Source organism: Talpa europaea (genome assembly GCF_964194135.1).
Source record: "Talpa europaea genome assembly, chromosome: 16".
In the NCBI taxonomy this organism is placed as follows: domain Eukaryota; kingdom Metazoa; phylum Chordata; class Mammalia; order Eulipotyphla; family Talpidae; genus Talpa; species Talpa europaea.
In genome coordinates this window covers 6,967,022-6,991,136 of record NC_140084.1, presented here as the reverse complement: position 1 = coordinate 6,991,136, position 24,115 = coordinate 6,967,022, and the positions used below count along the sequence as shown (strand labels likewise).

The 24,115-nt window shown below is 49.9% G+C and overlaps 1 protein-coding gene across 2 annotated transcripts; it reads right to left on the bottom strand.

Moving 5' to 3' along the window:
* On the bottom strand, nucleotides 1-24,115 carry DUS2 (dihydrouridine synthase 2; the record flags this gene model as incomplete). Of its 2 annotated transcripts, XM_084256708.1 has the most annotated exons (15): nucleotides 1-238; nucleotides 460-533; nucleotides 1,570-1,657; nucleotides 2,779-2,928; nucleotides 4,172-4,293; nucleotides 6,340-6,508; nucleotides 8,155-8,241; nucleotides 9,690-9,760; nucleotides 9,923-9,988; nucleotides 12,933-12,980; nucleotides 15,861-15,921; nucleotides 17,053-17,096; nucleotides 17,910-18,001; nucleotides 19,629-19,674; nucleotides 23,984-24,115. In XM_084256708.1, the coding sequence occupies 15 exons, from the start codon at nucleotides 24,107-24,109 to the stop codon at nucleotides 1-3; spliced, it is 1,482 nt and encodes a 493-aa protein (XP_084112834.1). The 2 variants fall into 2 exon arrangements, with proteins under 2 accessions (XP_084112834.1, XP_084112833.1); XM_084256707.1 differs by lacking the exons at nucleotides 15,861-15,921; nucleotides 17,053-17,096 and having other exon boundaries at nucleotides 23,984-24,109.

The following is a 24,115-nucleotide window of genomic DNA, read 5'->3' as shown; positions in this document are numbered from 1 at the left end:
TCACCAGCCTTCCAGAGGGCTTTCTTCACCACTTCCCAAGGCCACAAAGGGCTTCTTGCACAGCTCCCCAGGCACAGCTGGCTCCTGAGCCTGGGGTCCCCCAGGGTCTTGGTCAGGAGTTTCCCGCTTGCGCTTGTGCAAAGAGGGGCTCTCCTCACCCAGCCGACCCTCAGGGAGGCCCTGGCTCCGCAGACAGACGATAGCCGCAGCCTGTTCCGCCAGTTTCTTGGACTTGTCCCTGGGCAGATGGGGGAGGCAGGGGGTGGTGAGGCCGGCCAGCAGGCAGGCTGGTTACAGAACCAGAAGCTGGAAGGCCTGCCTCGACACACCCTTGGCAGAGGTTTTAACAAAACTGAGAAAGGGGTCAGAGACCAGGGATACCACCCCTTACCCTCCCAGGCCAATACTGGATTCAGGCTTCCCATCCTAAGCTTCAAGCCCGCTGATGAGCAAACTTACCACAAGGTGGACTGGTACTTTTGCTGAGCAACAGTGACCACTGAGCAGAAGAAGCGATCCAGAGGGCGTTGAACCTGGTGCACAGAGAGCAAGGGAAGCAGGGATGGCTGCATGATAGCTAGGGCAATGAGCCCCAGAGGCCTACCTGCCAGGATCAAGTTGAAGGCCGATAAAGGGAGGCAGTTCCCACCTAATCAAATGAAAGCTACCTGAGTGTCACATGCTCTTCCCCAGCAGAAGTGCTGGTGCCTCTGCTAGGGAAGAAAGGCTGATGCACACAATGGCATCCCTGTGTGTCAGGAATTCTGTCATGGACCTAAGCAAAGGGCCACCAGAACAGTTAGTTGCACGTGACTATGAAGCTTCTACTCCTAGTGACATTTGGATGGTCTAGGTCCCCTCAAAGGAGGGGCAGTTCATCAGATGGCAAAGGGGTGGCGAGGATGGGGCTCAGGGACACCTGGCTGAAAGAGCAGGTGATGTGGCTGGATGGAGAGCTGAGCTGATGAGACCTGAAGCAAGTTAGAGGGCGTGGGAGGGTGAGGTGTCTCGTGCTCTGTGTTGAAGTATTAGGGCTTGACCCCAAAGGCGCTAGGGAGCTGACAAGGATTTGAACTAGGGAACCACATAGAGTTCAGCTTAGTTTTAGGAAAGTCACTCTGGCAGAGGAGGACACAAGAAAGTTAAAGCTTGTAGGTCTGAAGAGAAAGGCATGGTCATGGCCACCAAAGGTGATGAGGGAAGACTTTCCTCCCAGGGGCCCATGTATGGGGCCCAGTGCTGTGCCCCACTGGGCAAGACCTGGTTAACTTTTAAGTGTCTGTCTAACTTTTAAATGTGAGCATCCTTCCTAAGCTAATTGGCTCTTTCCAGAGAAACCTCTACCTCAGCAACACCACTGGCCCAAGCAGCCCCCGAATCTCAGTGCCTAGTTCAGTTTTACGAAATTGGCCAGAATGAGGTAACAGGCCCACTGCCAAGGAAAGGGGCCATCAACAACTATAACCTCTGCATACCACACAGGGCAAAGTGGAGGGTACAAGCAGTGGTGTCTGGGGGTGATGGCACAGGTGGTAAGCGCTGCGAGGCAGGCCTCAGCTGGGAACTCACCGTTTCATACACGGGTTGTGCCAGCTTCTCCCTCCGGCACCACTCCAGCAGGCACATCTTGGGGGTGATTTGAGGTGAGTATGCTCTCCTGGGGAAACACAAGTAAGGACTCAGGGTGCACCCTCCATCACCACTGCCCACAGCAGGGCTGAGAGAGGATACGGGAACTGAGATTTCAGGGGCTGTCTGAAGACTCCCCAGCCTGTTTCCCTGAGCTCCTATTCCTGTCTCACCAGTAACTTGGGGTCTACTTCAAGGAAAGATGGGCCTCAAAGTGCTTGAGGAATTAGGGTGGGAAGGGAACCTAGCACTCAGAATTCCAGCCTGGAAAACAGCTTTGAACCATCAAAAAGGAAGATCCAGTGACCGTCAGGTCAGGATCAGGAACGCATGGGCCAGGTGGGGGGACGCAGAGGACCCCACAGTGGTCTCATAGATCAAGCTCAGTGCCCCCCCGATTAGGTTCCCAGAGTGCTGGGACCCGCTGCTGCCTTGATCACAAGGGACTCCAGTTTCACAGTCCACTGGCAGAGTCAAGGTGACAGATGGGAGAGGCCATGCTCCAGCACCCTGCCAGGCGTTCTCCCCAGCATGCAACTGCTCGACAGCTGTGCCCACACCCCTCCTCCCAAGCCAGTGCCAGATAGGACTGGCTCCTGGTCCAGGCCTGAGAACCTGAGAAAGGCTCAGATCCCAAATGGCAGAAGATGAAGACGAGGGCCCCATTCAGAGCTGAGTCACAGTCTGAGGCAACAATTGACCTACAGCTACTTCTGCCTAAAGAGGAAACCACAGGGCTGGTGAGGGGCAGTGGGTACGGGCAGAGGTCACACAGCCAGGTGAGGGTAGGGTCCTGCTGATACTGGGGAGCTCCACGTAGGCAGCTAGTTCCTCAGGGCCAGGAAAGAAGTATAGACTTTTCAGGACCGGGAGACAAGTCCCCCTACCCCAAGTTGTGGGGGTGGGGTAGGTCAAAGAAAAAGGCAGAGTTCATTTATCCTTGGGGCAATGTGCAAAACCCTGCCTGGGCTTTCAGGAACTATTTTCTCTAAAGTGTTTTCTTTGAATGCTGAGAATTAAGACTAGGTGTCTAAGAAGACCCGTGATTCCTAAGCTGGGCATTAATCACATACAACCACCAACTTGCTGGCGCAGTCAAACCCAAGGGCAATGGCCGTGGGCCAAACTGAGGCCACACTGGAGACCTACCGGTCAAACTTGACAGCCATCTTAATGACACCAGAGGTATCTTCAGCTGGCTCCCCTGCTTCCTTTGGGGTCTTGGCCAAGAACTCTGCACGCCGGGCATCCAGCTGTTGCGTGGTCTCCTCATAGAAGGCACCAAGTCCAAAGGCCTCGCTATGGAGGGACAAGCAGAGAGGGCAAGCTCTTTAGTAGAGCCAGTATCCAGGGAGCTAGGGCAGGAGCCCAGGCTCCCACCACTGGGAAATGCCACCAGTACACCCCCCCCTTATACCAAATCCTCCCCAGGACCCAGGCATGAGAAGGCGCCTCCCACCTACACCTGGAATCACGTGGATTGGCAGATAGAGAGTGAATAACAGTCCCTGAGGGTGGACACTGGAAGGCAAGCTAGGCTGGGAAGGAAAGACTCTAAAGGTGATCTCTACCAGTTAAGCCCAGTCTCTCTTCCAAGGAGACGCACACAGGGAGCTGTCCCCAGCCAGAAGAGCAACTTGACCTATATTGATCAAGTGCCTGGAGTAAACAGAGCCTCATCCTCATGTGGGCCCCTGAGGGGAAAAGACCAAGGCCTGACCACTGAGATGCTTCCCACTTCCCGCCCCAACCACAAGCAGTTAGGCCTCCCCTGAACTGCAGTAGCAGCCACAGCCAGTTCTACTCTTTCTCTTGAGTTCATAAGAGCTGGGTCAAGCTGGTGAAGTTATGTGGAGAAGAGACACCAACACAAGCCCAGGATGGGGAGGAAGGTTCTAGCAAGGCTTTTCCCTTAGGGAAAAGATCACTAGGGCTGACAGAGATTCACAAAGATGGGGTGGGAGTGGCTCAGAAAGGCATCTTTGGAGGGAGGGTATAGATAGACATGATGGGGAAAGAGCACTCCAGAAGATCCAGTTCAAGCCCGGGTGTGGAGCTGGGGGAGATGGGTAGATAGGAGGCTGTGGGAGCAGGCGCAAGGCCAGGTCATGAAGGGCCCCAAATGTCAACTGTTTGAGTTGGAACTATACCAGATCTAAAAGCCCACGGGGTGGCCTCTGACTGCACAGTGATGGGCGTGGTACAGGAGCACGCCAGGGCTCCATTCCATAACTCCAACTCTCCTGACCACTAGGTCTTGGTGTGGCTCTAAGCAACAGATTTGTTACCAGAAAAGCCCCGTCCTCCCCAGAAATCCCCAAGCCCAGCCCTTGCATTCCTACTGGTGCCCTAGTTTCCCAAACTCTTCTGCTGAGATCAGTCCAAGAATGGAAAGTTCCAAAGCTCTGAAAGTCCCACCACCCACTCCTTCACATCCACTCAAAGAAGGTGTGTCCCTGGTGCCCTGGTAGTCAGCTTAGAATTCAGGGTCAAACCTGGGCATGTCTGCAAGGACCGAAGGACTACCTGCTGCCCCTCTCACCAAATCTCCTGGTTAGACTGGGCGGCATGAAGCAACCTTCCCTGGGGCGACTCCAGCTGTTCTCGCAGCATCTGGCACAAGCAGTACTTGGTGTTGGTGTAGTGGTTGTCATACTGCACAGCCTGGGAGGAGAACCAGTGTGAGCCCACCTGCTGCCGGGAAGGCTTAGAAATCTGAGCCATGCTCTGAAGGCAGGGAAGGGGGGACCCACGGGGGCATCAGAGGTATGCTTGCAGCCAAGGCAATGTGACTCGATAAGAAAGATCCACCTCCATTCTGGCTGTCTACTCCTCCAGAGAAGCAGGTTGGAGCGGGGGTAAGAAGAGAGTAGGGAGGGAAGGAAAGGGAGGCGATTTACAATAAGCAAATGTCACCATCAGGGCCCACAGTCAAAAGCACACTCTACTGGAGAGCCTGACTGAGGTGCTGATGTGCAATGTCAAGCACCAGAGGCAACCACACAGGACGTGCTGTCCAGTATCTTCCCAGGCAGGGGGACCAAGCCAAAAGCTGGGTGGCAGATCCAGCCCCAGGATAGATTTTCTATTCCTGAAAATCCCGATGGGTAACTGCCCCTCCCACATCTTAAATAGCCTGTCTCCAAATTTCCCCGACATGAGTAAAGCACAGCACCATCCACAGCGTGTTCACATGTGTCACTTGTCTCTTCACTTATCTAGACAAGCGTGGGGTGCAGCTGTTACTCCACAGACTGGGAAGTGCGGGCTCGGGAGGGCAAGATGGGACAACCCTGGGATACCCACTGGAGTCCGCTGGCTGGAGGCAGGGCAAGAAATACTTCCCACCCTTGCGCCTACAATGTTCTAATAGCTCCACCTAGGCCTGCGCCTTCGGTGCCAGGGACGGTGCCAGGGTACCCTCAGGAAAAAGCAGGGAATAGGTGGGTAAGTCCCAGCCGGCGGCAAAGCCTTGATTCAGCTTGTTTGAGACAGAAGCACCTGGCTGGACCGGAAACATCCCTGCCTATGCTTGAAAGCTGCTCCCTTTCTCCGTGACAACACACCCTCTTGAGAAGCCGCCAAGGATAGGCTAAGCAGTAATGATAACATCACCTTTCACCCAGTGAGCAAGCTCAGTTCTGCTAAATGTGTCTTCTCTGCCATAGTGTTGCCAGCAGGCCAGAGCTGGACAGTTGGACTGGGCTGAAGCAAACCCCACAATGACCCAGGCCACTGGTGAGCCTAGTGGTCACCAACCTGCCCAACAGGACACCCGGAACCATGGAGAGAAGGCAAAGACTGCAGCACTGAGCAGGGAGAGTCTCAGGTACAGGCTTCCCAACATGCCCACCTTGCACAGCCCTGGGGACATCAGCACACCATGACTGCCACAGCTGCCCAGGCCCAGCCACGGCTCAAAGAGAAGGCAGGCAGCTTGCGCACCTGAGATGCTCCTGACCTTCACAGGCAGGTGGGGGCCCCAGGACTGAAGAAAAGGGGGAAGTCTCCCTGGGAGAGGACTAATTCGGCTAGGCCTAGCTCACAGAAGAATCTCTGCCTGGAGACCTGCAGGGCTGATCAAAGCCCCACAGAGTCCAGGGTTGTGCCACGGGGACAAGACAGTGACCTCATCAAAACATGGAAACGCTGGGGCACTACCATCAAGCTCCCAGTGAGAAGAAAATGCTATTCCCTGAGGAGAGGGTTAAAGTTAGGCTATTTCCTAAGTCAGAGGTCAAAGCATTCTGGGAAGTAGCAAAAGAGTTTAAAAAGTGAACTGGAAGGATGATTAAGTGACATGTCTCTATGGAAATACTCTGTCCTCAGTAACAGCTACCATGGCTCCTCCTCACCCTGCCTGCTCCATTACCAACCCACTGGCCTGGCTATCTTCAGTGACACAGGCCGCATGGCCACTGCACATGTGTGTGTATTGGGGGCGTGATGTCATGTTTTGGGGGTCCTAATAGCACCTTGGATCCAGAGGTTTTTGCTATAACCCACACACCTTGGGAGCTTTAGGAGGGTGCTAGGGCACCCTCCCTTGCACCCTCTGTTTACCTTGTCACTGGGAGACCCAAAGCTGCACTACAAGAACAAATGAAAAGGGGGACAATGGCGAGGATGTGCTGGCATGTGGGGGCTCTCCTGAAGCACAAGCAGCAGGAATGTCACAGAGAAATGTTTTGAAAAAGTGCTAAGACGTACGTATCTGATGTACTTCTGCATGACCTCCTCCAGGGGCCGCAGGCCCTCCTTGAGGAAAATGGATGGGTTCCACATGGCCGCTCGGGCCACCATAACTGAAGAGGCTGCCGTGGCTTGTCGAAAGTCCTCTATGTCCAAGTACTCTTGGATGTGGTCATGAGATCCTCCACTGAAAAGTAACAGGAAGGTGAGGGGAGTCCCCATCCCTGTACCAGCTTTTCTAGAAACAGGCAATCCCCCCAGGATGGCCACTCTTTAACTGTGTGGCATTGGCCGGGTCCCTCAGCTGTGAGAGCTTTTTGAGACTGGAATAACTCACACCCCACATGGGGTCAGGAGCACCAAGTCAGATAATGAAGAGGCCTGAACTGTGCCTGGTGCTGACGAGGTGTTCCAGAGGTTTGGCCCTCTGTGGGCCAGTGCTTAAAGCTGGCCCACACGTTACGACAGGAGTTGGAGTGGATACTGGGCTCATAGGAAAAGCCGGAGGCCGGGGCACTAACTGCTCGATAAAAACCCTGTAGAGGGAACAACATAGCGGTGATCATGAGAGGAAGGAAGGAAGCCTAGTCTGGTCGAAATTTCCCTTCCTGCCACCCTGCAGCCCCAAGGGCCCCCTCGGAAACTGCTCAGCCTTCATTGGGAGCTAGACAGTCATCTCATTCTAGAGATAGCCATCAGGATTGGGTGGGACCTCGGATGGCAGCAGCAGCAACAGCTTCTAGAGTAGCCTACTGCTCTCCCAGCCACCCCCAAAACTCCTTGGCCTGGGGAAGGTCAGACCTGGCTACCAAGCTCCACCCTTAACTCTCTCCCTCCCTTCAACCACTAGGTGCGCATGTCTCTGTCAGAGCTTCAGGCTTTAGAGCAGCTTCCCTATTCCCATCCTGCCATCAGGCTCTGCCATTCCAAGGTGCGGGACTGAGCCGAACTCCCAACAGAGCTACACAGGCCATCTCTCCAGCAGCAACTGGACACTTACTGGTCCAGCGACTGGACCAGCCTTTGGGCTGGTCATTGGTTTCTCATATGTGCCAGGCTACGTGCCTGGTTCTCTGGTGCCCAAAATGCTTGCCCAGGCTTTGGACTGAGACCTGTTTATGCTCCCTGAGCCACAGCTCCAAATGCTCTGGCTTAAGCCTCTTCATCGTAACCCCCAGTACACCTAACTCTAGTGGGCCATCAGCTGCCCCGGGGCCTGCTCCAGCCACCACCTTCTTACTATACCCGTGCCCTGAACACTCACCGCATTCCTCATAACAATCTGAGCCCCTGCTTATTACACACCTACATCAGCCACTCGCCAGAGGCCAAGGGACATGAGCAACATTTTTCAGACTCATTCTCAACTTCATTTTTCATCCTACCCTTTTTTCCCTTTCTTTTAAAGTGGCTTTTCTGTTTTTTGAACACTAATCTTATTCCATTTTTTTTTTTAAGATTTATTTATTTATTTATTTATGTATTTATTTATTTATACAAGCACTGGGTACAGTCAGAAGCGCGGGAGGGTGAGAGAATTCACCAGAGCCAGAGCGGGGAGCAGAACAGGCAGAAGGACCAAAGTACACTGCTGAGGGGAGCAGCGGGCGGCAGGAGAGGTCTGCGCGCCATGTGGGACCCTCCTCCGGTGCCCGGGGAGCAGCCGGGGATCGAACCGGCGCTGCAGAGGCTGCGGGCAGCTTCGCAACCCAGCGCTCAACCACTGCGCCACCGGGGAGGCCCTATTCCATTTTTTTATATATCAGTTCAAATCCCTTCTGAGTGAGGTGTTTGCATAAAAAAAGGAAAGGATGAGGAGGAAGGCAGGCTTACTTAGCTATGACAGGAATGGAGAGGGTTTCAGCAATGGCTCTGATGATCTCACAGCTGACAGGGTGCTGAGGTCGCTCCTCCCGCTTCCTTGGAGACAGAGAAAAGAAAAGGGGCTGAGGCTGGGTGCCCAGGCCATGTCCCAGACGCAGGGTTACCCTACATAAGTCCTACCGTCTGCCCTGCTGGACCTCAGGTAAGTCACACAGTCATCAAGGACGGGGGTCCAGGCTGCATGAGCTGGCTCTCCTGATCTCCATCATGAAGGGCAGGAGCAACAGAGGTCAATGCTAAGAAGGCAAGTCCAACTCTCTTTGAAGCCTGAAGGTGAAGCATGGCTACAGGGGACCAATGTGGGTGGTGGATCCCAAGGTCAAACCCTGGCTTCTGTCATCTCTGCCAGAGAGGAGAGACAGTGCCCCAAGAATGCTGTCCCCTCTGTCCGGGTCCTGCCCTCCCCAAGGGGCTGGGAACAGCTGTCACTGCTCAGACTGGCCACTCCCACACAGCTGCCTATGCTGAGGCCAAATTGGGCAGCTGATCCTGGGGAGAGGCACCTGGTACAGGGTAGGCCCATCAGCCAGGGCAGAGCACAGACCACGGCTGTCACGACGAGCCCCAGGGGAGACAGGACTACAACCCAGTGTCCCTCCTTCCGAGGTCAACTGCAAGAAGGTCTTGGCTGTGAGTGAGTCTAAGAGATGCTGAGGTGAGCCTTGACCTCAACTGTGTTCAAGTACAACAGAGGAGGCTTACCAGAGAGCCTGGATTCAGCCAATACACACAAGCAAAAAATGGGTTGTTCCCATAAGACCCCTGAACCTAACAAAAACACTGCTCAGAGAAGGCAGGGTACCCTGGTCCAAGTCAGCTGACCTGGGTGTCTGTACAAAAGCACATCAACAGGGAGCAAGTCTGACCGGGAAACCAAGGGAAGCCTTGAGCAACACCTCAGCTCTTGGCAGAGGGCACCTTAATTACAGATATAGGGACAATTTCAGCCCCAGCCCTTCCTCGTCTTGCCTGGGTGTCCCCTCTACTACTCTCCTCAATGAAAGGATCGGGGGCCAGAACTGTTTATAGCGTAGACATTGTGACAGCTGGCCGTCCAACCAGGGCAGACACAAAAGCAGTGCCTTTAAAAGAAGAGCCACCTGCCCAAGATCTTTCAAGACAGAAGCTACTGCTCTGTGTAGAAGAAAGAAAATGAGATTCAGAGTCAGAATTCTAATTCCATCACTTCCTGGCTGCATGATAAGCTTCTGAGCAAATCATTCATCTCTGCCATGCACATGCCCCGAGGTAGGGCCGTCGTCCTTCTTCTTGGTCTGTGTATCTAAATCTCAGCGCATGAATCAAAGAAAAATGCAAGTCCACACAGGGCTGACTGCCCTCGGGACCCACAGGTGTCAAAGAGCTAGGTCGAAGCAGGCTGCACATGTTGAAGAGAAGCCGGTTGTCACCTGGGCACTGGCAAAGGACCCTTAAGATGGCCAAGGACCTCCCTGCAGCCAGTCACAAGAAATGCAACTACTCACCTCCCATGAACCGTGATGGCAGCGATGCCAGTTCTCTCGATCCGCTTTACAAGGCTCAGGGTATCTTCCAGCTGAGGAAGGGGAGCGCACACGTGATTATTGAAGTGGCAGAGGGAGCAGCTGCCTGAAGCAGCCTCAGCTCCACCCCTAAGTCAGCGCCTCGAGAATCATTTACAGCCTCAATCATCACCCCCAGAGAGAAAGGGCCCTCAAACATAACACGCCAGCCTTACCGATGGCAGGATGCGAATCTTGCAGGTCACAGGTCTACGTGTTCCCTTAACAAGAGTGCTCAGGATCTGAGGAAAAGAAAATATAGAGCACTGGCCTCTTCTGGAACATACCACCACAACTGCTCATACTTAATAAACTGCCACAGACCTGCATCCCAATGGCACAGACATGTCTATATTCATGTATGTGTCCACAAGGCAAGGAGTCCACCCTTTTTTCTACTCTAGAACCCAAGCACCAGCAGCCCCTGCTTGCAGGAGTGGTGTACAAATACTTGGTAAACGAACAAATGAAAGGGTGGCTCTGCATGGATCCCTACGTAGAACACAATGATCCTCTGGCAGGGCAACTATCAGAACCCTCTGAGAGCTTAAGGAATCCAGACTCTTAGATTCCACCCATTATTTCCTGAATGGGTCTCTAGGGGCAGGACTTAGGAATATGTGGTTTTCAAAAGGCTCTGCCCAACACACTCCCTCCTCAATATGACTCTGAGGCCCAGTCCTGGCTGAGGACACATGGCTGACAGTTTCTTTCCTGCTTAAAGGCCATGTTCCCAGAGCGCTGTTCCAGGATTGCCAAGTGAGGGGGCAGGAAGCTTTCGCAGGTTCTGTGCCCTGTGTCTCATGCACCCCTCCCTTCAGGGGAATCAGATATACAGAAGGAATAACTGGCAAAGGAAAAGACAACATATTTGACATATTAAAACGTGTTTAATTGCAGAGTCATTGCAAAGGACTTCAAAAAAGGAGCAAGAAGTCACAGAGGAAAGTGTCAGGGAGGCAGCAAGCCAGACCACATAAATCAGAAATCAAGAGAGTCAGAAATCAAGAGAGGTGCAGATGACGCTGCATGTCCGTGACATTGCTGTCTCCTTTCCTCATCAAAAATATCAGGCCAGGCTAGCTAGAGGGAAGGTGATCCCAAGAGTCCTCTTCCAAGAACTGGATCCCTGTCAAGCGGCAGACACCCAGGCAGCTGCTGCCAGTCTAGACAGGTGGGGGCAGCAGAGAGCCAGGCGGCCTGAACCAGGGGACAAGTTGAGGCAGACCCCTGTAGGTGACATCAGATCAAGAGGCTGGGCTGACAGGTAGGTACACGGTTCACTGGCAAGAAAGGGCCTGTTGGCTCAGGCACAACTGCCAGAGACTGGCAGGGAGGATCAGTCCTCAGTTGCAGGCCCAGGAGGCAGCCTGGGCCTAAGGACCTAGGGTCAGTCTAGCAGGTGTTCAAGGGCATCTTCTGTTCACAGGTTCATTGAGATGCACAATAAAAATTCTCACTCTAGTCCTCTCCCTCAGGCTGAAACACCATCTCTGGAAGGTTCCGTTCAAGTGCTGACTTAGAATCATCTGATGTTTGGTGCTTTAAGCAAAGTCAGCTGGTTATTCAAGTCTCTTGGCAGGACTTCCTTTTGGTAGAGTTTATCCAAGTAGCTCTAAGCACTTTCCTCAGTGTTTCTGTTCATATCATGAGCATGTTCAGACCAGAAAGAAAATTAGAAACCAAGAGGTCTAGCCACTTAAGAGGGGTCACAACGAAGGGGAAGGGCACTAGGGTCTGTCCTCTGGCCAGGATCTAGCCTGAAACTCTCCCAGGGCTCTAGGCCCCCCAGATCCAGATCACAACCCAGCTCCATGGTGTGACATCTGTGGGGCCTGAATGAAACCCAGGTCTGAGGACAACTGTGGAGGTGAAACTTCTCTCCACACATAGGGGAGATACCCCAGTAGGGAGTGGTTTACTTCCCAACATGGGCACACAGGCATTTTTGTAATCCTCTGGCCTCCTGGCTTCTCCTGCAGTGAGATACTAATAACGACACCCAGGTGCCCTATCCTGAGATGCCACCAAGAGGGGGACCCTTGTGGTGGGAAGGGGTCGAGATCATGGCTCTAGAGTCAGTTCTGCCAGCTACTTATTTGCTGTGTGCTCTTGACCAAATTGCTTTTCTCTGTGTGTGCTTTAGTTTTATTCTTCTTGATCAAATGCCTGATAACAAATACTCGCCCTGTCGACTTCAAGGCGGTTGAGAAACAAATGGAACAAAAGCTGGAATCTACTTTGAAAAGGAAATCACACCCCCCCACCCCCCAGAGTTAGGCATGCATTCCAGGCCCATTACAGAGATGTGATCAGAGACACTGTCCGCACAGGGGGAGCAAGAGCAGTGAGTTGTTAAGGACAACACGTTAGTCTCCCTACATCCCAGAGGCGCCAGAGGAATATACAGGGTTGAGTTGCTATCACAGTCATCAGAACAAATAATGGCAGCTTTTACGGGTGGTATCTTATCCCAAGTGGCTCTAGCCTGTGGGACGCCCTAGGAGGCTTAAAGCCCAGAAAGGGAAGCAGAGATGGAGACTGAAAAGGAAAAATAAAGGACAAAAAAGAGCAACAGGGAAAGAGCTAGAGGATTGAGAGAGGAAAACAAAAGAAGTATATGATGTGAGAGAAAGCGCCACCTCCACGTGTTCTGAAGCTCACAACACTGAGTGGCAAACACCAATCTGTCCCCAAGGCCTCCTAAACCTGCAGGACAGAATCACCAAGAGGAGGGGACCAGGAAAGACCAACTACAGCTTGCCTCAGATGCTCCTGTTCCAGTCTATTCTCAAAGCTGGAGGTGGACCTTATCAGAATAAGGGGAATCAGCACCCCCACATACATCCATACCCAGCCACCATTCACAGGAAGCCTGGCCTCTGCTCTCATGATCAACTCTGAAGGGAGGGATCCAAGACAGCAGCTCTGAGTCCTCAGGCCCCAGCTGTCAGTGGACATCCCCAGAGCTAGGCTTTTAAGGAACTCCAAGGTAGCTGTAAGTTAGCTCTGGGGCTGCCAAACCTGGCTGCATGTCAAAATCACTGGGAAGCCTTTAAAAAATGTCCAGACCCCAGATATCATGACTGATTCAATCAATCAGGTGGTGGCGGGGGAGGAGGCATTCCAGGAAATGCTAGTTCACAGGCAGGTGTGAACTTCTGTTTTCCCTCATGTGAGACTCACCTTTTCAATCTTGTCAGGGTCTGACAGCAGAGCAGCTCCCATTCCTCCCTAAGGAAAAGCATACAGAGTATCTTCTTACAGCTGGAGGAGGGTGACCCTCCTCCAGGTATGGCAATATGGTGACCTGGTCGCACCCCAGCCCTTACCACCAAGGAAACAAGGTCCACTGGCAATCAGCACTTCTCCCAAGCAAGTAAGAAAACAGCAGCATCCATGCTCACAATATCAAGGATCAGAGTCTGATGAACCCCAAAAGTCACCACTCCGGTCCCCTCAGCAAAACCCAGGGACCTATCATAGATCTATCAAAGCCCCTGTGGAGCCACATAGAGCTTGACATTAATAGCGGTTGTCTCCTGATGATGGGATTACTAGTGATTTTCCTGCTCTTTTTTCACTTTTCTACATTATCCAAGTTCTGAAAAATTTTGTGAATTACTTTAATAGTCGAGAGGTGGCATGTTTGAAAATTTGAAGCCATTAAAAGTGAGATAAAAGGGGAAAAGCCAAAAACAATAAATATATGGTGTCAGTGTAGGGACTGTACACTAATGAATGCTCACAGGATATGCTCAGAGGGTCAATTCCGTTATCTCAGCTTAATATCATGTTTAAATGTCACAGATTAGAGTCACAGAGAAGAGCACAGCTGTGGCCAGTCTGAGCCTGCATTTCAGAGGATGAGAAGGGAACTACTAGTCCGGGCCCACGTAGGCCTCAGACACAAAACTTCCAGGCTTCCAAGGAAGCTCTGGCCACTCACCTTGGCTCCATGTGACCTTCAGCTCACGCACAATCCAGCCCTTCCGTATAGAATCACAGGATCTAAAATCCAGCCTGGCTGCCCCTTCCATAACAATGGCCTTCTGAATGGTATTTCCTTCCTTCCTTCCTTTCGAGCTTAACTTACTATTTGCTTTTTTGAATAGGTAACACATTAAAATTTATAAAGGTTCAAAAGGGTAAAGAGTAAGACCTCTCCCTCCCTGAGGAATGGGAAACTTTTCCATTTATACTTTTAATATGGTTTCAATTTTTGAGCCACCAGGAGAAAGCGGACACACTGCTGGTACACACTGATATGGCATATGGGTGGGCATCTGCTCTGACTGGTGGGCGCCAGTTGTTAATTACTTTCAGCAGCCCTCCTGCAATGACAGCATATTCCCTATGCAATATCAAATAAAACACATTTCCCTCCCAGGGGAAACCAGTGTTACTAGTTTCTTGTATGTTTGTCCAAATACACTCTACGAGGAGAAAAGCATATATATATATATATATATATATATATATATATATATATACTCATTCCCCAGCCCTCCCGCGTAAACGGTCGCACACCATGTACAATTCTGTTTCTTTTTTTCACTCCGCAAGGTATCAAGATGATTCGAATAATTTCAAGTCCACTTTTCATGTGACTCAGGAGCACAAAGGGAATGAGAGAAAATAAGAGTCTAACATTTTCAGTTTAGTTTCAAACTGCCATGTGCCTTGAAGCAGCTGTCTGCAGATTCCCTGGTTTTCAAGCACCCAACTGGCCTTTCTGCCATCTTCAGCCCCCTGGCCTAAAGCAAAGGTCCCAGGCTGTGTAGCTTCTGAGAGTAAGGGGGATGACTCTGGGCATTGGGTCCAGGGGGCTCTGCTATGTCTACACTGCTGACCTTGAGCAGGAAGGGATAAGATTCCTAAGAATAGCCTGCAGGAGACCCAACAGTGCCACATACCCCTCCAACCCAAGCTGTCCTTGTCTGCTCCAACATGCACGTCCTCAGGCAGCTCTGATCACATTGTAGCCAACGATCTTTTCTCCCTCTACCCTGCCCTAGTACCCACCCGCACTCCAGTCATTTGCCAGGCAAGTCTGCTTTAGCTTGGTTTATCCTCTCTCCACCTCCAAACTCTCCTATGGATCCAGAATACTCAATTCCTCTATCAGCATCCCCACCTCGAGCCTTTTTCCATGTGAAGTCACCAAACATTTGGTTCCCTGATTAGCATTTCTTAGTCTTTCTTGCCATAGAATATATTTGGAAGGACACACGAGAAAGTAATAATCTGGTTTCCCCCAGAGAAGGAAACTAAGTTTCTGATCATACATCTTCTCTGTTCAAAAAAGACCAAGACATCTAAAGCCCAAATCCATCTAACCTGGCCCAGCCAAGATTTTCAATCCTGTGCTCCTTGTTCCTCTTCCTCTCCCAGTCCCCAACCTTCAGGTCAAATCAAGGTTCTCTGTCCCCTGCTTGTGCCCACCCTCTGCCTGCAGGGCCCCAAACCTCATCAAGGACCACATTTCCCTGTAAGATCCTGAGTTTAAGGACTGTCTTCCTGCTCCTTTCTCTAAGCTACCAAAGTGCTCTGGTCCGATCTCTTCAGATATGATGATGGGGAATGTGTTGTGTCCTCTTTTTTTTAATGTATGTCCCAGTTTTACTCATAAAAAGACAAAGTCTTGTTCATTTTTTTTTTTTTTTAATATTTACATCACTTACCTTATTGCTTGGGCACAAGTACTGTGCGTTTGTGTCTATGTGTACCTGTGTGTGTATACATGTGTGTTTGTCTGTGTGTTTGTGTTTGTGTGTATATCATTTCCCCTGAACCATTTAAGGCAAAACTGCATAATCATAGCTCTTTACCCCTAAATACTTCAGTATATATTTTCTAAGAATAGGGATATTCTTACAAAACCACAGAAGAACCATCAACTTTATAAATTTACACAGAGGTAGTGATTTGGATGATCCACCAACGTGCCTATTGCAATTTACCAGCTGATGTAACCCTGTCCTTTTGAGCACTGCCCCCATTTAGTGCAGGATCTAGTTTAGAGTCAGGTCCTATTCTTAGTTGTCGTATCTCATTAGTCTCCTTTATTCTGCACTCTGTGCTTATGAAGAGTATTTTAAAAAATCCACTCACCTTGGTGGAATACTCTTTTGGACAGCCCATGTTGACATCAATACCAGCTACATCATTTTCTCTGAAAAACAGGAAGGACCAAGGATAATAAAAATTCAACTTGAGGGAAGAAGACAGAGTTGAAGGCATGCATCTGTGCTCTTCCCGCATCCCTGGCCCTACAAAACACACCAACCCTCAGTTGCAGAAGCTGAAAATAACCCGTCTTTAAAATGTGCAGCTTCCCCCACCCCCAAGAGAGCTCAAGAAGAAGAATGTCATGTGCTTGCACGTGTGTAAAGGGCTCCTTGGAGAGGACTTTGCAGCTTAGGCGTGTATCAGGTCACTCAAATACCTAGTCACAGCCACACTAAACTTGGTCCCACCCTTGCAGTCCTCACTGGTGGGGTGAAAGCCATCTGTCAATGCAGAGAGGTGATACGAGCATGAGAGTCCTCTCCCAAAGCACCAGCTATGGTGGAAATAACAGGACTATTGGGCTGCATAGTTGGCTTATTCCAAACAACTCTCAGATGTACAAAGGACGCTTGCCTCATTCCCTGGTACGGATACAATTAACGGCCAATGATCAGCAGCAATCCGTCTGAGTTCCCTCTCACCCTTACTGTTATTACTAACAGCAGTTAGCACGTACTAAGTAGTCACCACGTGCCACATCTTGCAAAGACATTTGCATGAATTATTTCATTTATCCTTCCCTGAAATGCCAGGGGTAGGCAGTACTACGGGTCTCAGTGAGGTTAAGTTCAGGAAACTAAGTTCTCAGTGAGGTTAAGTAATTTACTTAGTTAGCAAGCAGCAAAGCTAAAACTCCAACCCAGGCCAGTCTAACTCCAATGCCCATCTCCTTCAGCACAGTTCTCTCCGCCTTTGTTAATTCAGGAAGCAATCAGGCTTACCTACACTTCATGAGATTCAAAACCTCAGAGTCATGAGAGTTCTTAGGAAGGGAGCCTCATGAAAAAACATTGAGAAGCACCCCCCCTCCCCCAGAGTTCTCTGGAATCTGGGCACAGTGGGTACATGAGTCCTAGGTTAGTCCTCAGATGGCACAAAGAAAGAAGGAAACCAGACGCTCTTAACCTGGAAATAGAAGGGAGTAGACTAGGAGGCAGGAGGGTGGCCACCAGGAACAGAAAGGCCTGAAGCCCACAGGAGAAGCAAAGGCAGTCCCAAAGAAAGAGACACTTACACAAGTCTGGCCACAGCAAGAGCTCGCTCAGCATCTGAAGTTCCCTGGGAACATAAGAAACTTTATCAACCACCACCCTGACACAGATAAACATGCAAGCACACACGTGTCAGCAAGTAGAGTCAGGCAGGCATTCTCTTAAACAGCCAGCCCATTGGACTAGCAATTGTCAGAGTCAAAAAGTGTACCTGGAGGGCCTAGAAGACCCATCAATGCTGTGATTACTTCAAACACATAAAAAAAGAGTCCAAAAAATGAATTAAGTTGAAAAATAAATGAAGTACACATTCATATACTCACTACTTCCAGTCTATAATTAACATTTTGCTATAGTTGCTTTATCATATTTCTGCCCATTGTTATCTAGGTTTTACAGACTTAAATACCAAGCAGGAGTTATTTCTGAAAAAGCACCAAAAAATGTTCAAAGCGAGAGAAGCACGCTCTAGAATCATTACAACCCTAACATCAATCTAATGACTCTGGAGGAAGCCTACTGCTTTAATGGGAAATATATACAGACCACACAAAAACAAAGGCTATGATGTGTATAAGCAATGCTAGGAATTGAAAATAGGTAAGTCACGCTGAACAGGCATTTCCTATAATTAAGGCAATTACAGCTGGGATTAGAGGCATGGGACAGAAGGCCACAGCCTGTATTTTCATGAACTGTCTGCAACAGTGTAATTACTCCGAAGCAGTTCTCTGAAAAACCCGCTGAAGCACAGCCTTCAGGAAGTCACTGCTGTACGATGGCAGCCAGGCACTGAACACTGGCCCCACACAGGGCATGAGATGGGAAGTCCAGGGTGTGGCTGAACCTCTGGAGGCTGCCGGGTCCCAGTATCTCGTACCATCTGGAAGACGACCCTGTTCTGTTCTCTCTCACAGGTGCGGAAGACGACGCGGTCGTCAGGGGCGACAAAGTCCACAGTGCTGAGCACCTCTGCGAGAAAACACAAACACACAGGGCCACCCAGTGAAGGAGTCAGTTTCAACCTAGCACTAGCGCCTCCAAGAAAACACAGCAAATGCATTACCTGAAAGGGGTACCGCGAGCAAGAGTCAGTATTTGCTAACTTGGTGTTCACAGCAATTCTCTAGAACATAACTACAGAAAATAAAGAAGCCTCCATAACGAAGGTGCTACAAATGGCACCGCTTCAACACTAACACATGAAAGACCCCACGTGGCAGATGGGAGACCATGCCTACCTCATGCACTTATTTTTAGAAACAAGAACTTTAACACATGGGAAGCATCTCCATAAATGAAAGTTGTTATAATTCAGGCACTGAACAGACCAGAAGGTTAAAAGTGGCGGGGTGGAAGCAATGACATGTAGGGAAAGGTAATCAGGATGATCTCCAACAGCGCAACAGAGACAGCGCACAACTGGCAGAAGAACCACCAAAACCTGGGGTGTTTATACTACGGCTTTATAACAACAAGACTCAGGAAACTCCCATTAAAGTGCTGGTAACGCATTCCGACACCGTCATCTATAGTGACTGATGGAAAAATGTCCGAGTGGAACAGTAGGTGGCAGAAAAACATGGGAAGCATGATCACGAGGGGGCGGGGAGGGAGAGTGTATAAACATGTCATATTTTTATAATGACACTTACTAAAGGTGTAAAAATGTGCATACATTATTCCATGTGGGATTGCCTCTTTAAATATGGGATTGTGGGTATTTTCGTATGAGGTTTTTATGGTCTGTTATATTGATTTTTTTCATAACACAAAGAAAATATAAAAACTGAACAAAGAAAATTGACTCATAACTTCTGGTGAGCTTATATTCAAATTTCATAAACATGTATACATTTTCAAGAACTATACTACAACTCTAATCAGTAGAATCAGCCTCATCAAGATAGTATAAACAAAACCACAATTCAGCACAACCGCTTCCATTGGCAAGAACTGACATTACCATGGGGCCTCGCTGGTGGCGCAGGGGTTAAAGTCTCAGCACTACCAAGCTATCACCAGTCACTGAGGCTTGAGTTCAATCCCTGGCCAAGGAGCTTCCCACATGGTGCGGCAGACCTCTCCTGTCTCGCCCGCTGCTCCCCTCAGCAGAGTATTTCAGTGGATCTGCCTGTTCTGCTCCCCACTCTGTCTCTGGTGAATTCCCTCATCCCCCGCATCTCTGGCCTACACCCCAGCTCTTGTATGCATAAATAAAAATAAATCTTAAAAAAAAAAAATCAACGCACTCTGCCTCAAGCTACGTAATTGGGGGGGGGGGGGAGAATTGACATTACTTTGTTTCACTTGATTTTCATCCCAACCCTGTGATTCAAGGTCACCCAGTCAGGACCAGTGCTGATGCCATCATGGCCCCAGTGCTGCTAGGGTCCTTCCCGGATCATGACACCTGGTGATTCCGAGGCCAGCAAGCCTGCCTCACAGCTACTCTTTGTCAAGATCTCTAGACAGCAGTAACCATCCTCAAGGAAGGATAAGACCCATACAATGACTGAGCCAGGCCAGGAGCACCCTGACAAGACAGTCACTCCAGGCAATGGCAAACGCACAGTCCTGGAACCAGAGCTGCACTCACCGTTGACAACTCTCCTGCACTGAAGCATCTTGAGGTCTATCAGCTCCTGTGGAGGAATCAGAGGGCACTTGTCAGTCCTGGGCTCCCAGGCCCTGGGCCCAGGGGACGACCTCCCTCCTGCACCTGAAGGGGAACTGTCACGTTACTACCAACAACAAATCACGGCTTTCGGGAAATGCAGTGCTGTCCTCTTGACCCAAAAATGGCAAGTAGGGGCTTGAGTTACTTGCCCTCAATCAGCTCCTGTTTCCAGGGACCTGGGAGGCATTTGGGGCCTAGTACGGGTGAACCACTCAGGCAGTTGGAGAGAAGATACTATCCGGGATGTGAACACCTGGACCCTTTCCTCACCTGTTAGTCTCAGTACCAGTCCCTCACCCCTAAGATCCTCCCATCTCTCATCTCTACACAGAGAAGACAGTAAAATGTGCCCAGGAAATGCCAGGACAGAACTGGGGCCTGTGAATAGACAAAGTGAGAAGGAGCTCAGCATGGGAAGGAAAAACTGAAAACCCCTATCTAACATGGATCACGTGAGCTTCTCAGCTCTGAGGACAATCAAGCAGACTCAAGAAAGGCAGGAAAGGGGCTACCTTTAAAGCTGACATCATGAATCTTTAGAAAATAAATAAATAAATAAATAAAGTTGACATGAAAATCAAGAGAAACTTGAAGGATTAAGAGTGGCTGCCTCTTGCTAGGCGACTAGACTGTTCTGCATTGTTCAGGGATCATTTCAGCAGATGTGGACTCCAGGTCCCGGTCATCCATCCCAGAAGCTCATGCCAAGGATGCAGGGGGGTCCAGAAAAAGAAAGGAATAGATTCCCAGCCTTGGAGTTCAGCCCCACACTGACTCCCTATGATCCTCAGCAAGTTACACCCACAAACAAGAGGGCACAAGGGCCTCTGCTCATCCATGGGTATGTGTGGGGCTAACGTGGTCAAAGGGCTGCTACAGCACCCAGGGGACTCCCACCAATATCCCATCATCCGGGTGAGGACACACACACTCAAACTGTTTTTGTGGCTATTGCCACCGCATCACATTCAAGTCAGCAAGTATCTGGTGATGGAGGCCCACCAGGTCACCAACAGCAAGCAGGATATGGATACATGGCTGGCACACAAGTCTCAAGAACCACGTGACAATCCAAGGGTGGGCAGAGCTCCACACAGAGCCTCTTCAGCCAGTGACCCCAGTTTCAGGGGCAGCAAGAAGGCACGTGGACAAGTAGGCAGCACTGAGTGGTTTGTGCTTATAAACAGCAGCTCAGCAGCCAGGCTGAGTGTCAGCTGGGACAAGAGCAATGCAAAGCAAGGCAAGTCCTTGCTGGGTCCCCAGCACTGGCAGCAGTAACTAATCCTCCATGGGATTTGCACAACCCCATGCCAAGTCCACCGTATCACCTGTATGTGTGCTAGTTACAGTTGTGCCTGCTGTACCTTTACCATCTCATACGAATTCCCTGAGGAAGGTCTTGTTGCCACACAAACAATGAGGCTGAGAGGACCCAAGAGGAGTTGATGCAAACATGGTCCTTGAAACACCTTATTTTTTTCCCTGTCTCCCCATTACAACAAAAGAGTCTTGGGGACCCAGGCGCTGCCTTTTTTTATCTCTGAACCACCGGCATCAGGCATATTGCAAGTGCCACTGAGCATATGCACAGCTTCCTCCATACCTGCCACGTGGCAGATGTTTGATTGTTTAAGTGGAGAAATTAATCTAAATTGTTACCATTCAAACCTCAAGTGCCCTGCTCACCCACACCCTCTAACACTACTGCTTAGTTCCAAGGATATAGAATGGAACCTCTTTTTTCACCCTTAATTAGTGAAATCATTGTTTTCCTTGTGGTCAAGTTTCTCATCCAAGCATCTCCACAGCAAGTTACCTTTTACATCTATATATGCTATGAAGGGAAAACATCTATATTTGTCAAAATGACAAAGGTTTTTTTTTTTTTTTTTTTTTTTTTTTAAACATTTATTTTTATTTATTTATTTATACAAGCACTGGGTACAGTCAGAAGCACGGGAGGGTGAGAGAATTCACCAGAGCCAGAGCGGGGAGCAGAGCAGGCAGAAGGACCGAAGTACACTGCTGAGGGGAGCAGCGGGCGGCAGGAGAGGTCTGCGCGCCATGTGGGACCCTCCTCCGGTGGCCAGGGAGCAGCCGGGGATCGAACTGGCACTGCAGAGGCTGCGGGCAGCTTCGCAACCCAGCGCTCAACCACTGCGCCACCGGGGAGGCCCTGACAAAGGTTTTTTTTAAAGGTTTACTTTTAATTATTTATGCATACAAGAACTGGGGTGTAGGCCAGAGGTATGGGGGCTGAGAGGAATCACCAGAGACAGAGTGGGAAGCAGAATGGGCAGATCCACTGAAATAACACAGCTGCTAGCAGGTGAGAGGTATGATGCACCATGTGGGTTAGATCCCTGGCTGGGGATCAAGCCCATGCTGCAGTAGCTGGTGATAGTATGATAGTGCTGAGATTTTAACCCCTGCACCACCAGGCAGGCCCCTTCACTTTTCTCCATTCACTCGGCCTGCTTCCTGACTGCACCAATCATAACAGTTAATCGGCAGTGTCACTCCACATGACAGCCCCCATCATTAGCATATCCAGGTACCTTTCATGCTCTGGATTGGTTATAGCACCTTTGGGACATGTCTTGCTTTCAGAAACACAAACATACTCAGATTGAGAATCTGAATTTTCCCCTTAAAAAAAGAGTCACTACCAAAATGAATAATGGAAGGAGAGAAAGGGTTAAAAAATATTTGAAGAAATATTGGAATAAAATGTCCCAAATTTGATGAAAAACACTAAACTACACATCTAAGAAGTTTAGTGAACTCTAAGCAGAATAAATTCAGAGATCCACACCCAGAAACACCATAACCAAACTGCTGAAAGTCAAAAGCAAAGAGATTATCTTGAAGGCAACAAGAAAGAAGTAACTTACTCTATGCAAGGGATTCTCACTAAGATTAACAACTGATTTCTCAGGAGAAACCATAGAGGTGAGAAACCAAAACCCACAAAAGAGTTACACAAAGGACACTACAAAATAATACTGAAAGAAATAAAAGAAGACCTAAGTAAATGGCCTCAAACCATAACTGATACTCGTAGACTGTAAGATATAATATAGAAAAAGATCCAGACTGATTTACAGATTCCAGGGAGTAGTTATGCCAATGCCAGCCTGCAGATCAAAAATGGATCCACCAGGGGGCACCAGGAACCACACTGTGCCAAGTCCAATATTCAGTGGTCCAGTCCCCAGTCACCAACCCAGGACAGGACAAGTAGGACCCACCCCTTACCCTACTGGTCTACCTGCCTTGGTCCTGGGGGGGTTGGGGAGGGAGGAAACACAGAACAGTTTCCTCACCACAAGGATTCTTTGTGCTGTCCTTTTATACCCACAGTCGCCACCCCACTGTGGCTGTTAAAGACAGCAATATCAGAAGCAGTGGGTAGCTTCTTAAACTTCTCACACCCACTGGGGGGACCTAACAGAATGGAGTCCAGGGAGAAGCTGTCCAGAAAATTATGATACATGCCAAATTAAGAACTACCACCCACACTCCCCCATTAACTAATAGCAGCTGCTCCTGTTATTCTATTTTTGCTAGCAGATGCTTTCTATTTATTTTTTTAATATTTATTTATTTATGTATACAAGAAGTGGGGTACAAGCCAAAGGATTCACCAGAGACAGAGCAGGGAACAGAACAGGCAGACTGACTGAAATACACTGATGAGGGGAGCAGCAGGCGAGACAGGAGAGGTCTGCTGCACCATGTGGGTAGCTCCCCGGCAGGGGATCAAACTCGTGGTTCAGTGGCTGCAGATTGCTTCATAAGTTGTGCCTTAACCCCTTGCGCCACCACCAGGGAGGACCCATATTCTTGCTAGCAAATGCTTTCTAAACCCGGGTCTGAAACCCTAACATTCTCCAGCGTAGCTAGCAAGTCGCTGGCCAACCAGCTCCTGCTACAATATCCTATGGCTCCCAAACCAACTTCATCCAGCTTCCCTGGCCTATATCTGGTCTTTCTTCCTCTTCCTAACCTTGAGTTCATTCATTCATGTACTAACTGTGTATCAGCTCCTACAGGAGCCAGCAAGTGGGCTGACAGGATGCTTATTTATAAGCCTGGCCCAGGCACAATGCCTCCACCATGCCAAGGGCCCTGGGTAGGGCTCACAAAACTCATGGTGCCCTGTGTGTCTGCTTCCCCCTGCTTTCCGTGAGCACCTGAGAAGCAGTACCCATTCTGCCCCCTCTACTCCTCCCACAGCAGGAGACACGACACTTGTGATAGAAGCCCCTTACCTCGCAGTATACCAGGTCCGCGCCATAGTCCAGGGCCAGCAGCCGCATGGGCAGAGTCCCCACCCGAACCATAGGGGCTAAGATGAGTTTGTTGTGGTAGCACAGTGAGAGACTGTTCACAAGCATTCCTCC